The 16,922-nt window shown below is 45.7% G+C and overlaps 2 protein-coding genes across 2 annotated transcripts in view; one reads left to right on the forward strand and one right to left on the reverse strand.

Moving 5' to 3' along the window:
- MED12L (mediator complex subunit 12L) overlaps positions 1–16,922 on the forward strand; it is a 521,479-nt gene that overhangs the window by 254,799 nt on the left and 249,758 nt on the right. The gene's annotated exons all lie outside the window — the stretch shown is intronic.
- Positions 13,408–16,922, reverse strand: part of GPR87 (G protein-coupled receptor 87) — a 40,831-nt gene continuing 37,316 nt past the window's right edge. The window contains exon 3 of the mRNA XM_029061681.2: positions 13,408–14,486. Coding sequence (XP_028917514.1) covers positions 13,447–14,486 — 1,040 coding nt within the window. The 3' untranslated portion in view covers positions 13,408–13,446. The remainder of the gene's footprint in view (positions 14,487–16,922) is intronic.

Raw genomic sequence — 16,922 nt, forward strand, 5'->3', positions numbered from 1 at the left:
AAGTGACTTGCCCACAGTCACACAGCTGACAAGTGGCAGAACAGGGATTCGAACCATGACCTCTGACTCCCAAGCCCGGGTTCTTTCCACTGAGCCACGCTGCTTACAGACTCATTCCTTGCCCACAGCAAGCTTACAGTCTAGAAGGGGAGGCGGACATTTATATAAATAAATAAATTACAGATATGTGCATAAAAGCCATGGGGCTGGGAGGGTAGATGAATAAAGAGAGCAAGTTAGGGTGATGCAGAAGGAAGTGGGAGAAGAGGAAAGTAGGGCTTAGTCAGGGAAGGCCTCTTGGAGGAGTTTTATCCTCTTCCCTCTAGGCCACGTTGCTTCTCAGTTGGTAGAGTTGGTAGACATATTCCCTGCCCACAAGGAACTTAAAATCTAGGGGGAAGACAGACATTAAAATAAGTTACGGACATATACATAAGTGCTGTGAGGTTGAGGGTGGGGTGAATAAGGTACAAATCCAAGGGGAAGGGCAGTGCAAGAAGAGAGAGGGAGTAGGGAAAATGAATCCTTAATTGGGTAAAGCCTCTTGGAAAAGATGTGATTTCAGTAAAGCTATGAAAGCGGGGAGAGTGGTGCTCTGTCATATATGAAGGGGGAAGGAGTTCTAGGCCAGAGGCAGGATGTGGGTGAAGGGTCAGCAGCAAAATAGGCGAGATTGAGGTACAGTGAATAGAATGGTGTTACAAGAGTAAATGGTGTGGGTGGGATTGTAGAAGGAAATCAGTGAGGTAAGAGAGGAGGGGGCAAGCTGTTAAATTGCTTTAAAGTCAGTGGTAAAGAGTTCTGTTTGATGAGGAGGTGGATGGACAACCACTGGATGCTCTTGAGTGGGTAGATGTGACCTCAGTCTGTTTTTAGAGAAATGATCCGAGTATCAGAGTGAATCATGGACTGGAGCGTGGGGTGATAGGAGGTAGGGAGATCCTCAAGGAGGCTGATGCAGTGGTCAATGCGGGATGTGACAAGTGTCTAGATTTGCATAACGACAGTCTGGATGGAAAAGAAAGGACATATTTTAGTGGTTGTTGTCCCAGTTGAATCTATAGAATTTGGTGACAGGTTGAATGTGTGATGGAATAAGAGAGATGAGGTGAGGATTATGCCAAGATTATGGATTTATGAGTCGGAGAGTGGTGGTGCTGTGTACAGAGATTGGAATAGTCACGGGGAGGATAGAGTTTGGGTGGCAAGATGAGGAGTTCTGCTTTAGACATGTTAAATTTCATCTGTCAGTGGGACATCCAAGTAGTGATGTCCTGAAGGCAGGAGAAAATTTGCTGCAGAGAAGTAGAAAGATCAGGGGTGGAAATACAGGTTAGGGAATCGTCCCCATAGAAAGCCCTGGAAACAAATGCATTCTTTCGTTCAATTGTATTTTTTGAGCACTTACTGTGTGCAGAGCACTATACTAAGAGTACAATACAACAATAAACACATTTCTGCCTACAACCACCTTACAGTCTAGAGGGGGGAGACAGACGTTAATATAAATAAATGAACTACAGATATGTACATAAGTGCTGTGGGGCAGGGAGGGGGAGATAAAGGAAGCCAGTCAGGATAACGTAGAAAAGAGTGGGAGAAGAGAAAAAGTGGACTTAGGGAAAGCCTCTTGGAGGAGATGTGCCCTCAGTAAGGCTTGAAAGTTGGGGAGAATAATGGGGTAGTGGATAGAGCATGGTCCCGGGAGTCAGAACGTAATGGGTTCTAACCCCAGCTCCTCCACTTATGTGCTGTGTGAAATGGGGCAAGTCATTTAACTTCCCTGTGCCTCAGTTACCTTATCTGTAAAATGGGGATTAAGACTATGATTACTTTTTATCTACCCCAGCTCTTAGAACAGTGCTTGGCACATAGTACGTGCTTAACAAATGCCATCATTATTTCCATTAGGATTTGAGGAGGAAGGGCATTCCAGACCAGAGGCAGGATGTGGTGAGGGGTCAGCAGCGAGATAGACGAGGTCGGCACACAGTGAGAAGGTTAGCATTAGAGGAGTGACATGTGAGGGCTGGGTTGTAGTGAGAGAGTAACAAGGTGAGGTAGGAAAAGGCAAAGCGATTGGGTGCTTTAAAGCCAATGGTAAGCAGTTTTTGTTTGATGTGGAGGTGGATAGACAACCACTGGAGTTTCTTGAGGACTGGGGAAGCTTGTCTGAGCATTTTGGAGAAGAATGATCCAGGCAGCAGAGTGAAGGATGGACTGGATTGGGAAAGAGACAAGAGGCTAGGAGGTCAGCAAGGAGGCGGGATAGAATAAGTGATTGTATTAACATCGTAGCAGTTTGGATGGAGAGGAAAGGGCAGATTTTAGTGATGCTGTGAAAGTGGAACAAACGAGATCTAGTGATGGATTGACTATATGGGTTGATTAAGAGAGAGGAGTCAAGGATAACACCAAGGTTAAGGGATGGTGCCGTCTACAGTGATGGGAAAGTCTTGGGAAAGACAGGGTTTGGTTGGGAAGATAAGAAGCTCTATTTTGTACGTGTTAAACTTGAGTTGACAGGAGTCCATCCGAATAGAGGTGTCTTGAAGGCAGGAGGAAATGCGAGACTCCGGAGAGGGAGAGAGGTCAGGGCTAGAGATGTAGATATGGGTAACATCCGCATAGAGAGGTGGTAGTTGAAGCCATGGGAACGAATGAGTTCTCCAAGGGAGAAGCAGCGTGCGTGGCTTAGTGGATAGAGCACAGGCCTGGGAGGCAGAAGGTCATGGGTTCTAATCCGGGATCTGCCTGATGACTGCTGTATGGGCTTGGGCCAGTCACTTCACTTCTCTGGCCCTCAGTTACCTCATCTGTAAAATGCAGATTAAGAATGTGAGACCTATGTGAGACAGGGACTGTGTCCAACCTCACTACTTTGTATCTACCCTAGCACTCAGAATAGTGCTTGGCACATAGTAAGCACTTAACAAGTACCATAATTATATTTTTATTTTATTATTCAGGGAGTGCATGTAGATGGAGAATAGAAGGGGACCCAGAACTGAACCTTGAGGGAACACCACAGTTAGGAGGTGGGAGGCAGAGAAGGAGCCCACCAAGGAGACTGAGAATGAGCGGCCGGAGAGATAAGAGGAGAACCAGGAGAGGACAGTGTCAGCGAAGACAAGGTTGGATAACGTTTCCAGGAGAAGGAGGTGGTCTACAGTGTCGAAGGCAGCTGAGAGGTCGAGGAGGATTAGGGTGGAGTTGAAGACATTGGATTTGGCAAGAAGGAGATCTTTAGTGACCTTTGGGAGGGAGCTTTCTGTGGAGTGAAGGTCTATGGAAGCTAGATTTGGAGGGGATCAAAGGGGAATTTGAAACAGAGGGTTTAGACAATTTTCTCCAGAAGTTTGGAGAGGAATGGTAGGAGGAGATGGGGTGATAACAGGAGAGAGCTGTGGGGGTCTAGGAAGGGTTTTTTTAAGGAGAAGGGAGACATGGTCATGTTTGAAAGTAGTGGGGAAGAATGCTATGTGAGAGCAAACAGTTGAAGATGGCTGTTAGGGAAGAAAGAAGGGATTCATTCAGTAGTATTTATTGAGCACTTCCTATGTGCAGAGCACTGTACTAACCGCTTGGAATGTACAAATTGGCAACAGATAGAGACAGTCCCTGCCCTGTGATGGGCTCACAGTCTAATTGGGGGAGACAGACAGACAAGAACAATGGCAATAAATAGAATCAAGGGGAAGAAATCTCATTAAAACAATAGCAAATAAATAGAATCAGGGTGATGTACATCTCATTAACAAAATAAATAGGGTAATGAAGATATATACAGTTGAGCAGACAAGTACAGTGCTGAGGGGATGGGACGGGCGAGGGGGAGGAGCAGAGCGAAAGGGGGGAGAAGAGGGTTTAGCTGGGAGAGGTGAAGGGGGGGTAGAGGGAGCAGAGGGAAAAGGGGAGCTCAGTCTGGGAAGGCCTCTTGGAGGAGGTGAGTTTTAAGTAGGGTTTTGAAGAGGGGAAGAGAATTAGTTTGGCGGAGGTGAGGAGGGAGGGCGTTCCAGGACTGCGGGAGGACGTGGCCCAGGGGTTGACGGCGGGATAGGTGAGAATGGCGGACGGTGAGGAGGTGGGTGGCAGAGGAGCGGAGCGTGTGGGGTGGGCGGTGGAAAGAGAGAAGGGAGGAGAAGTAGGAAGGGGCAAGGTGATGGAGAGCCTTGAAGCCTAGAGTGAGAAGTTTTTGTTTTGTGAAGAGGTTGATAGGCAACCACTGGAGGTTTTTAAGAAGGGGAGTGACATGCCCAGAGCGTTTCTGCAGGAAGATGAGCCGGGCAACGGAGTGAAGAATAGACTGGAGCGGGGAGAGAGAGGAGGAAGGAACATCAGAGAGCAGGCTGACACAGTAGTCTAGCCGGGATATTACGAGAGCCCGTAGCAGTAAGGTAGCCTTTTGGGTGGAGAGGAAAGGGCGGATCTTGGCGATATTATAAAGGTGAGACCGGCAGGTTTTGGTAACGGATCAGATGTGTGGGGTGAATGAGAGAGTCGAGTCAAAGATGACACCGAGGTTGCGGGCCTGAGAGACGGGAAGGATGGTCGTACCATCCACGGTGATAGGGAGTGAACATGGACTGTGTCCAACCTAATAAGTTTGAATCTAGCCCAATGCTTAGTACAATGCCATAGTAAGTGCTTAAATGCCATTAAAAATATAATCGATATATTTGATCAGTTGATTCATTCTGATTTTACAACAGTACGTTTCTTTACGGAGTACCCCTGGGAGTGGGTATTAGATGGCGGTGCAAGGGAGTTACCAGGAAATGGGAAAAATTATTTGAAAGCTGTGATGTGGAGAGAAAAGATGGAGGGAAAGTTGGGAAGGGGGCAAAGTTGCTAGGGAAGGCATTGGTGCCTAGTAGAAGGATCACAGGTCTGGGAGTCAGAGGACCTGCGTTCTAATTCTGACTTGCATACTTACCTGCTCTGTGACCTTGGACTAGTCACTTACCTTCACTGTGAATGGTAATTCATTCAGTTTTTTCTCTTGGTTTTAGACTGTATGCCTAATGTAGGATAGGGATTGTGTCTGATCTGAGTATATTATATCCATTATATATTGCATGGCACATAGTAATCTCTTCTCCCCCACTATACTGAAAGCTCATCGTAGGCAGCAATGGTGTCTTCCAGCTCTGTTACACTCTCCCGAGCACTTAGTACAGTGCTCTGCACACAGTAAGCGCTCAATAATTATTATTAATATCTCAGTTATTATTATAAGCTGTAGTTACTGGAAGGGTGGGTAGGGGTGGAGGATTACCTAATTGTCAGGTGGAGACACCCAGGAAGGTTAACATACATATTTTTAATGGTATTTGTTAAGAGCTTTCTATGTACCAGGACCTGTACTAAGCACTGGGGTAGATAGAAGATGATCAGTTTGGACACAGTCCATTTCCCACATGGGGCTCACAGTCTTAATCCCTACTTTACAGATGAGGGAACTGAAGCACAGAGATGTTCCCGAGGTCACACAGCAGACAAGTTGCAGAGTTGGGACAGAACCCGTGTCCTCTGACCCCCAGACCCACACTCTTTCTACTAGCTCTTAACCTTGTCATTTTCCTTGACTCCTCTCTCTCATTCAACCCACATGTTCAGTCTATCACTAAATCCGGTCGGTTAAACTTCCACAGAATCGCTAAAATCTGTCATTCAGTCGTATTTACTGAGTGCTTACTGTGTGCAGAGCACTGTTCTAAGCGCTTGGGAGAGGACAATACAAGAATAAACAGACACATTCCTAGCCCACAACAAGCTTACAGTCTAGAGGGATGGTGCCTTTTCCTCTCCATCCAAACAGAGAAGCAGCATGGCTTAGTGGAAAGAGCACGAACTTGGGAGTCAGAGGTCATGGGTTCAAATCTTGACTCTGCCACTTGTCAGCTGTGTGACTGTGGACAAGTCACTTAACTTCTCTGTGCCTCAGTTACCTCATCTGTAAAATGGGGATTAAGACTGTGAGCCTCACGTGGGTCAACCTGATTACCCTTTATCTACCCCAGCGCTTCACCTTGATTCTATTTAGTTGCCATTGTTTTTATGAGATGTTCTTCCCCTTGACTCTATTTATTGCCATTGTTCTTGTCTGCCTGTCTCCCCCGATTAGACTGTAAGCCCGTCAAATGGCAGGGACTGTCTCTATCTGTTGCCGACTTGTTCATTCCAAGCGCTTAGTACAGTGCTCTGCACATAGTAAGCACTCAATAAATACTATTGAATGAATGAACAGTGCTCTGCACATAGTAAGCGCTTAACAAATACCAACATTATTATTATTACTACCACTAGTAGTAGTAATTTCAAGCGCTTAGCCTATCCTGCCTTGATTATTGTATCAGCCTCCTTGCTGACCTCCATGCCTTCTGTCTCTCCCCACTCCAGTCCATACTTCACCCTGCTGCCCTGATCATTTTGCTACAGAAATGTTCAGGCTATGTTTCCCCACTCCTCAAGAAGCTCCAGTGATTGCCCATCCACCTCCGCGTGAAACACAAACTCCTTAACACCGGCTTTAAAGCACTCAGTCACCTTGCCCTGTCCTACCTAACCTCACAACCCAGCCCACACACTATGCTACTCTAATGTCAACCCACTCACTGTACCTGGATCTGGTCTGTCTCACCGCCAGCCTCTCGCCCACATCCTGCCTCTGCCCTGGAACGCCCTCCCTCTTCACATCCGTCAGGCATTTACTCTACCCGCTTCAAAGCCTTATTGAAGGTACATCTCCAGATGGCCTTCCTTGACAAAGCCCACTTTTCCTTTTCTTCCACTCCCTTCTGCATTGCCCTGACTTGCTTCCTTTATTCATCCCCCTGCCTCACAGCCCACAGCACTATGTACAAATCTCTAATTTTTTAATTTATATTAATGTTTGTCTCCCCTCTAGACCACAAACTCATTGTGAACAGGAATGTGTCTGTTGTATTGTTGTATTGTACTCTCCCGAGTGCTTAGTACAGTGCTCTGCACACAGAAGCGCTTAATAATAATGTTGGCATTTGTTCAGCGCTTACTATGTGCAGAGCACTGTTCTAAGCGCTGGGGGAGATACAGGGTCATCAGGTTGTCCCACGTGAGGCTCACAGTTAATCCCCATTTTACAGATGAGGGAACTGAGGCACAGAGAAGTTAAGTGACTTGCCCACAGTCACCCAGCTGACAAGTGGCAGAGCCAGAATTCGAACCCATGACCTCTGGCTCCCAAGCCCGGGCTCTTTCCACTGAGCCACTCTGCTTCTTAATAAATATTGATTGATAGACCACACTTCTTCATTTTATTTACCATTTACTTAAAAGGAAGTAAAGTCCAGGTATTGATACATTTATTTACAATGAAATAAAATCCATAAAATCTCTCTAACTCTCTTCCCCTCTTCAAAGCCCTATTGAGAGCTCACCTCTTCCAGGAGGCCTTCCCAGACTGAGCCCTCCCTTTCCCTCTGCGCCTCCTCCCCTCACCATTACCCCTACTCCCTCCCTCTGCTCTACCCCTTTCCCCTTCCCACAACACTTGTATATATTTGTACATATTTATTGCTCTATTTTATTAATGATGTGCATTTATCTATGGTTCTATTTATCTATTTTGATGGTATTGATGCCTGTCTACTTGTTTTGTTTTGTTGTCTGTCTCCCCCTTCTAGACTGTGAACCTGTTGTTGGTTAGGAATTGTCTCTATCTGTTGCCAAATTGTACTTTCCAAGGGCTTAGTACAGTGCTCTGCACACAGTAAACCCTCAGTAAATAGGATTGAATGAATGATTCAATATGAATATAATCACGTAGCTACTTTAGTCATGTGCAGCCACTCAATGATGTTTATTGAGCACGTACTTTGTGCAGAGTACAAGCACTAAGCGACTAATACAATGGAATAAAGTATTTTAATATAATAATAATGATATTTATAGTTGACAGTATAAAACTCTAGATAATTTTGGTAAAAATCAGGGGTCTGGCCTTTGTTTAGGAACTAATTTCCTTTGAATAACTTATTTCTATAAGGAAATTGAGTTGGATTAATGGCGTTTTTTCAATTTAAGACACCGTTTTCAGGACTTGCCTATTAAATATGAGTCATACATCCGAGAACTGCCTATACTGTATTCTTAAATTCCAGTATATATGACCTTATATGTACCCATCATCAGCAAATGTATATATGCTCATTCAATTATTTATTTTGACCTTATCTGTAAATACCTATATTTCTGGTTTGCATTAATAGATTGCAAAATCCTTTCGGTTGGTGAATTTCCCACTTCTTTTCTACTTCTCAAGTACTTAGTGCTGGACATTGCTCTCAGTAGACACCAGTACTATTATGGATGTTGTTTATTGTCTGTGTCCCCCACTAGATAGTAACCTTGTGGTCATGGGTTCGAATCCTACCTCTGCCACTTGTCAGCTCTGTGACTTTGGGCAAGTCACTTCACTTCTCTGTGCCTCAGTTACCTCAGCTGTAAAATGGGGATTAAGACTGTGAGCCTCATGTAGGACAACCTAATGACACTGTTTCTACCCCAGCGCTTAGAACAGTGCTCTGCACATAGTAAGCGCTTAACAAATACCAACATTATTATTGTAGGCAGGACCTGTGTGTACCACATTGCATTCTCCCAAGAATTTAGTACAATGCTCTGCACACTGTAAGTGCTCATAAATACCATTAATTGATTGATTCCTCCACCCCCTTGACTTTGATTGCCCAATTTCATATCACCACATCATCCATTCTCCTCACATGTCCCACCCAATAAAGCTTTGTAAGTCGAGCATAATTTCACTGTTAGGAGATTGTCTTATGTTTGGTATACCGTCTTGCCACTTGAGGTTGGCTAATAGTCTTGATGTCATCTTTGACTCCTCAGTGTTATTCAGTCGATTGCTAAACCCCTAAAATATTTCCTGGATCCACCCCTTCCTCTCTACCCAGATGGGTGCCACCTTGGTTCAGATTCGTGCCACAGGCTTCCAGGCCAGGTTACTACATCAGCCTCCTCACTGGGCTAAACTTCTCCCTCCTAAAGCTGTACCACATTCTACCACCTGCACCATTTTCCTAAAATGTCATTCAGTTCACGCCTCTCCCTTCCCCACAAACTTCCAGTGACTATCCATTTGCCTCCTCATTAATTAGACGGTCCTAACCATTGGCTTCTAAGCTCTTTAGCCCTCTCCTTACATCCCTTCCCTTTTCACATACCTTGCTTGTTCACCAGCCATTTCTCAGCCTTGCTCTCCTACATCAGTCGATCAGACAATTTATTGAGCTCATAATGTGTGCAGACACTGGGAGAAGTGCTCAGGAGAGTACCATACAATAGAGTTGGTAGATGAGAAGCAGCGTGGCTTAGGGGAAAGAACCCGGGCTTGGGAGTCAGGGGTCGTGGGTTCTAACCCTGCCCCGCCACTGATCAGCTGTGTGACTTGGGGCAAGTCACTTAACTTCTCTGTGCCTCAGTGACCTCACCTATAAAATGGGGATGAAGACTGTGAGCCCACATGGGACAACCTCATTACCTTGTATCTACCCCAGCGCTTAGAACAGTACTTGGCACAGAGTAAGTACTTAACAAATACCATTATTATTATTATTATTGTTATTATGCGGTCCCGGCCCACATGGAGCTTACAATCTAGAGAGGGAGAGGAGTATTAAAATAAATTATGGATATGTACACATGTGCTATGGGTGGAGTGAATATCAAGTGTTTAAAGGGTAATAATAATGTTGATATTTGTTAAGTGCTTACTATGTGCCGAGCACTGTTCTAAGCGCTGGGGTCGATACAGGGTAATTAGGTTGTCCCATGTGAGGTTCACAGTCTTAACCCTCAGATGAGGTAACTGAGGCCCAGAGAAGTTAAGTGACTTGCCCACAGTCACACAGCTGACAAGTGGCAGAGCGGGGATTTGAACCCATGACTTCTGACTCCCAAACCCATGCTCTTTTCACTGAGCCACGATCCAGGTGCATAAGGGATGCAGAAAGGAGAGGGAGTCTGGGAAATGAGGAGTTAGATGGGGAAGATCTTTTGAGGAGGAGGAGGAGATGTGATTTCAGTAAAGATTTGAAGGTGTGGAGAGTAGTGGTCTGTTGTTCAATTCCTAAGGTGGAAGGCACTAACCCTCGAAGCACGCCACTTGCGGGTCGAGACACGGAAATGATGGAGCAAGCTCCTGCCCCTCCTTGTACCTTTCCCCCCATGGCAAGTCAGGGACTTAGAGCTTAATTATTTAAGGATATTAAGGTGCCATTTAATTAGGGAAATCATTTAAGGGACGCAGGATGGCCTAGTGGAAAGAGCATGGGTCTGGGAGTCAGAGCGCTGTGGTTCTAATCCCAGCTCTGCCTTGCGTCAGTTGTGTGACCTTGGACAAGTCACTTCCCCATACCTCAGTTCCCTTATTTATGAAATGAGGCTCAGTCTAAGAAGGAGGGAGAGCAGGTATCAAATCCCCAAGTGCGACCTAGTTATCTTGTATCTGGCCCAGCACTTAGTTCATTGCTTGGCATATAGTATGCACTTAACAAATACAATTACTATGAATCAGTACTGCAATTATATGAGAATAAAATTTAAAAAATTCAGATCCTCTTCCCCTTTCCCCACCAGCAGCAATAAATATTATTGCCTGTGGCCTAGGTGTTTTGTCAGTCCAGTTTCCCCACTCCAGTAGTTGCCTGTCCACCTCTGCATCAAACAGAAACTCCTCACCATTGGCTTTAAAGCAATCACCTTGCCCCCTCCTACCTTACCTCACCTATTTCCTACTGCAATCCAGCCTGCACACTTAGCTCTTCTAATGCCAGCTTTCTCCCTGAACATCGATACCTTAATCTCATCTATCTCGCTGCCGAACCCCTTGCCTACTAACCGGAACTGCCTCTCTCTTCATATCCCACAGATCATCTCTAGACTTATAAGCTCATTGCGGGCAGGAAATGTTTCTGTTTATTTTTCTATTGTACTCTCCCAAGTGTTTAGTATAGTGCTCTGCACTCAATAAGCACTGAATAAATGAACCACTTCATATCATTCTCCCCATCTTCAAAGGCTTATTGAAGGTATGTCTCTTTCAGGAGGCCTCCCCTATCTAAGCCATCATTTCCTTTTCCACTCCTTTCTGCATCACTTTTTGCCCTTGGATTTGCACCTTATATTTACCCCATCCTCAGTTCCAAAGCACTTACGTACATATCTATAATTTATTTCTGTTCATGTGCGTCTCCCCCTCTAGACTGGAAGCTTGTTGTGGGCAGGGAACTTTTCTACCAACTCTTATTCTGTACTCTCTCATTCAATCAGCCAGTTGTATTTATTGAATGCTTACTGTGTTCAGGGGACTGGACTAAGCGCTTGGGGAAACAAACACTTCTCACTCTAGGCTTCAAGGGTCTCCATCACCTTGCCCCCTCCTACCACTCCTCCCTTCTCTCTTTCTACTGCCCACCCTGCAGCCTCCGCTCCTCTGCTGCCCACCTCCTCACCGTCCCCCGTTCTCACCTATCCCGCCGTCGACCCCTGGGCCATGTCCTCCCGCGGTCCTGGAATGCCCTCCCTCCTCATCTCCGCCAAACTAATTCTCTTCCCGTCTTCAAAACCCTACTTAAAGCTTACCTCCTCCAAGAGGCCTTCCCAGACTGAGCTCCCCTTTTCCCTCTGCTCCCTCTGCTCCCCCTCTACACCCCCTTCACCTCCCCTCAGATAAACCCTCTTTTCCCCCATTTCCCTCTGCTCCTCCCCCTCTCCCTTCCCCTCCCCTCAACACTGTACTCGTCCGCTCGACTGTATATATTTTCATTACCCTATTTATTTTGTTAATGAGATGTACATCACCTTGTTTCTATTTATTTGCTATTGTTTCAATGAGATGTTCATCCCCTTGATTCTGTTTATTGCTATTGTTTTTGTCTGTCCGTCTCCCCCGATTAGACTATAAACCCGTCAAAGGGCAGGGACTGTCCCTATCTGTTACTGATTTGTACATTCCAAGCGCTTACTACAGTGCTCTGCACATAGTAAGCGCTCAATAAAAACTATTGAATGAATGAATGAATGAACAATATAACGGGAACATTCCTTGCCCACAGTGAACTTAAAATCTAGAGGGAGCATATAGTCCAGTCACTTAGTACAGTGCTCTGATCGAAGTCAACTCTCGATAAATCTGATCAACTGATTAATTGATTGTCATCCAGCAGCCTCTGCTTCTCTTCAGCTAAACTGTGGAACTCTTGTCAGTCATAAGCATTGATGTTTTGAGTGTCATTTGGTCTTCCTTCCTCCACCCTCCTTTTTTTTAAACGGTATTTGTCAAGTGTCAGGCACTGTATTAAGTCCTGGGGTAGATACAAGCTAATCAGATTGGATATGGTCCATTCCTCACATGGGGCTCACAGTCTTAATCCCCATTTTACAGATGAGGAAACTGAGGCACAGAAAAGTAAATGACATGTCCAAGGTCACACAGGTGGAGTTGGGATTAGAAGCCAGGTCCTTCTGACTCCCAGGCCTGTGCTCTATCCAGCAGACCACACTGCTTCTCTCCTTCCTTCTCCTTCTGACTCAGTGGAAAGAGCACGGGTTTGGGAATCAGAGGATGTGGGTTCTAATCCCAGTTCTCCCACCTGTCTGCTATGTGACCTTGGTCCAGCCACTTAACTTCTCTGTGCCTCAGTTACCTCATCTGTAAAATGGGGATTAAGACTGGGAGCCCCACGTGGGACAACTTGATTACACTTAGAACAGTGCTCGGCACATAGTAAGCGCTTAACAAATACCATCATTATTATTAACTATTATTATCATTATTATTCTCCTTCCCCTCCCTCAATGAAGATACTACTGAGTGGTCCTGTGGTCTGTCTCAACTGGCTTCAGGAGTGAGGAGGAGAAGCAGGAGGCCTGTTTTAACAGCAAACTGGATATGCAGCCCATGAATCATCCAGTCAGTGGAACTAGATCGTATTAGGGTTAAATGATTTATGCCCAAACCTGTTTTTCCCTGCTTATTAACCCCGAGGCTACGTCAAGGTCTCTTAAATCTGTGTCCTCGTGAAGAGTACGTTTTCTAGTACATTTATGTATTCAACCCAGTCTCCCAGTTACCGAGAGAGGGCAGCAATACCCAGACGTAGTTTGCTCGTTCTTTGTGTACTAGCTTTTCAACATCCCATTGAGGATTTAAGAAAGCAGAGGGTGAAAGAGCACTTCTGCAGTTTGTCAGACCCGAGGACCCGCCACATCCTGTTTTCAATGTTTCCACTTTCTGACTGAGAATTTGAGGTCACCCCAACTCCCCTTTTCTACACACACTTGGCTAGGCGCACCACACAGATAATCAAAAGAAGAGTTTATTTACATATGGTACACGCTCATTTCTACAAAGGAGAGCAGTTTCCACGACCCTTCACCCTATACATCGGTATACTCATAATATATACGGACTTCGGACCTTCTGACACTTTGAAGCGATCTGATGCTCTCGCTCCGAGTTCTGATGTTCGATTTCTTGAACAGCCTTCTCGAAAATGACCTACACATGAAAAAGTAAATAATGGGATCCAGACATACATTACATGCGGACAGGAAAAGGGTCATTTCCTTACAGTAATAAAGAATCTTGTGGGCAGAGCTGTCTAAACGCCGGTCTAAGTGGCTGAAAGTGAAGGGTATTCTACACAGATGGTAGGGCAGAAAGCAGGTGAAAAATACAGCCACCACCACCCTAATGCTTTGATTGTGTCTTCGTTTCCTGCTTGACTGACTGATGAACTGCTTGCTGGATTTATGGATGTACCTGGATATGGCAATGTAACATCCAATCAGTATCACCAGCACAGCAACGAAGATGCAGCTGTTGACGTAGATGACGGCTTCATGCCATTTGACTCCCAGGGGACTTTTAAGTTTGACACAGTCCCCTACGTTCTCCTTGGTGGGATGACCGTTCGTCAGGATCAGATTCGGTAAGGAGAGAATACCCATGACCACCCAGACGCAGACGGATAAGACCTTGGTAAACGTGACGCTGTACATCCTGGAGTCGCCAAACGGCTTCACCACCTTCAGGTACCGATCGATGCTGATCAACCCCAGAAACACAATGGACGTGTACATGTTCGCGTAAAACAGGACCGAGGTGTAGCGACAGAGGAAAAACTTGAAGTCCCACGGCCCGAACCCGGCGTCGTGAACTATCCTAAACGGAAAGGTCAGCGTCATGATCAGGTCTGCGACCACGATGTTTTTAAGGTAAAATATGAAGCTGGTTTTGTTCCGGATGTGGAAGAAAATCCACACGGCCAGTCCGTTCAGCAGGAGGCTTGCCACAAATATTATGAGGTAAAGCACGGGTAAGACGATGGTGACGAATTCATTGTTGGCTGTGGTGTTTCCCGGCAGGCCCGTCGTCGTGTTACCTGAAATCTGATGGTCTGGGCCCAATTGGCTGTCTGTGGGAGGAATGGAAAGGAACATATGAGCCTGTGTACTGCACACAAACATTGTCAGCGCCCGCTGACATCTTAGAGGGAATGCCCTGTTGTATTTGACCAAACGTGGAATGACTCAGTACCGGGGCCCGATGGAACCCACTCCTCAGTACAGTGTTGTGAAGATGGCATCGGGAAAATAGGCCTATGAAGAGAAGGGCATTCAACACCCTAGTTTACAGTCACTGTCCTAATCACGGGAGCTATACTCAAAATATGGATCATCCCATTTCGTTGGCTCCAGGAAGTTTTTATCCCAGAGTCACGAATCAAGAGTCACATTGCTGATGATGTCTGATAACTAGCCCTTTTCACCTTCCCATTTGAGGCCTCTTTTTCCCACCTCTCTCTCTCTCTCTCCTTTGTCATCTCTGCACTTGGATCTGTGACCTTTGGACATTTGGTGTTCGCCCCACCCTCAGCCCCACAGCACTTATGAACATATTTATGAATTTTTTATAGTAACGTCTGTCTCCCCCCTAACCTGTAAGCTCATCGTGGATAGGGAACATTTCTACCAACTCTGTTGTACTGTACTCACCCAGGCGTTTAGTACAAGACTCTGCATACAGTAACTGCTCAATAAATAGCATTGATTGATTGACTGATCTTTCTCCACTCCTATCCCCCCAAAAATCTTAAGAGCAAAGTAATATGCTGTAAGCAGTCCAACATGTCAAGTCCCCATGCTCTAAGGGTTGGGAAGTTTATTGGGTGGAACTCCCTGAATTCCCTTGGACATATTAATCTGTCAGTCAATAAGTCATATTTAATCCAAGCATTACGAAGATCACATCTCCTCCTAAAGGCCTTCCCCAATTAAACCCTATTTTCCTGAGCTCTCACTCCCTTCTGCCACCTATGCACTTCCATCTGTGACATTTGGACATTTGATATATGCCCCACTCCCAATCCCACAGCATTTATGTGCATATCTGTAAATTATATATCATAATTTACTTATTCATATTAATGTCTGCCTCCCCCTCTAGACTTTAAGCTCATTATGGACAAGGACCATATCTGCTAATTCTGTTGTACTCTCCCAAGCACTCAGTACAGTGCTCTGCATATAGGAAGCACTCAATAAATTTGGTTAATTAATAGCTTGAAATTGAGAGCTTACTGGGTACAGAGTACTGTAACTAAGCCCTTGGGAGAGGACAGTGTAACAGAGTTGGTAGACATGTTCTCCTCCCACAATGAGCTTACAGATACAGCCCTAGGGGCCTCTCAGCTAATGGTTGCTTGTGAGATTCATTCATTCAATCATTCAATAGTATTTATTGAGAGCTTACTGTGTGCACAGCACTGTACTAAGTGCTTGGAATATACAATTTGGCAAAAGATAGAGACAATCCCTGCCCAATGACGGGCTCACAGTCTAATCGGGGGAGACAGATGGAGAAAAACAAGACAACATAATCACAATAAATAGAAGCAAGGGGATGTATACCTCATTAACAAATAGGGTAATAAAAGTATATACAAATGAGCACAGTGCTGAGGGGAGGGGAAGGGGGGGGGAGGAGCAGAGGGTGGAGGGGGAGCAGAGGGAGTAGAGGGAAAAGGGGAAGCTCAGTCTGGGAAGGCCTCTTGGAGGAGGTGAGCTCTCAGTAGAGCTTTAGGAGGGGAAGACAGTTAGTTTGGCGGAGGTGAGGAGGGAGGGCATTCCGGGACAGCGGTAGGATGTGGGCCAGAGGTCAATGGCAGAATAGGCATGAACAGGGTATGGTGAGGAGGCGAGCGGCAGAGGAACTGAGCGTGCGGGGTGGGCAGTAGAAAGAGAGAAGGGAGGTGAGGTAGGAGGGGGCAAGATGATGGAGAGCCTTGAAGCCCAGAGTGAAAAGTTTTTATTTCGTGCAGAGGTTGATAGGGAACCACTGGAAGTTTTTAAGGAGGGGAGTGACATGCCAAGAAGGTTTCTATAGGAAGATGATCCGGGCAGCAGAATGAAGAATAGACTGGAGCAGGGAGAGACAGGAGGAAGGGAGATCAGAGAGCAGGCTGACACAATAATCCAGTCGGGATATTATGAGAGCTTAGAGCCTGGGCTTGGGAATCAGAGGTCACGGGTTTGAATCCCAGATCTGCCACTTAGTTGTGTGACTGTGGGCAAGTCACTGAACTTCTCGGTGCCTCAGTTACCTCATCTGTAAAATGGGAATTAACTGTGAGCCTCACGTGGGACAACCTGATTACCCTGTATCTACCCCAGTGCTTAGAACAGTGCTCTGCACATAGTAAGTGCTTAACAGATACCAACATTATTATTACCAGAGTCGTTTGGTTGGAGAGGAAAGGGCGGATCTTGGTGAGATATGGTCTGAAGCAACTGAATACCTGCTTAATACTGTGGTATGCACACAGTAAGTGCAGCAAACACTGATTGATTGT

This window comes from Ornithorhynchus anatinus, chromosome 1, assembly GCF_004115215.2.
Source record: "Ornithorhynchus anatinus isolate Pmale09 chromosome 1, mOrnAna1.pri.v4, whole genome shotgun sequence".
Classification (NCBI taxonomy): domain Eukaryota; kingdom Metazoa; phylum Chordata; class Mammalia; order Monotremata; family Ornithorhynchidae; genus Ornithorhynchus; species Ornithorhynchus anatinus.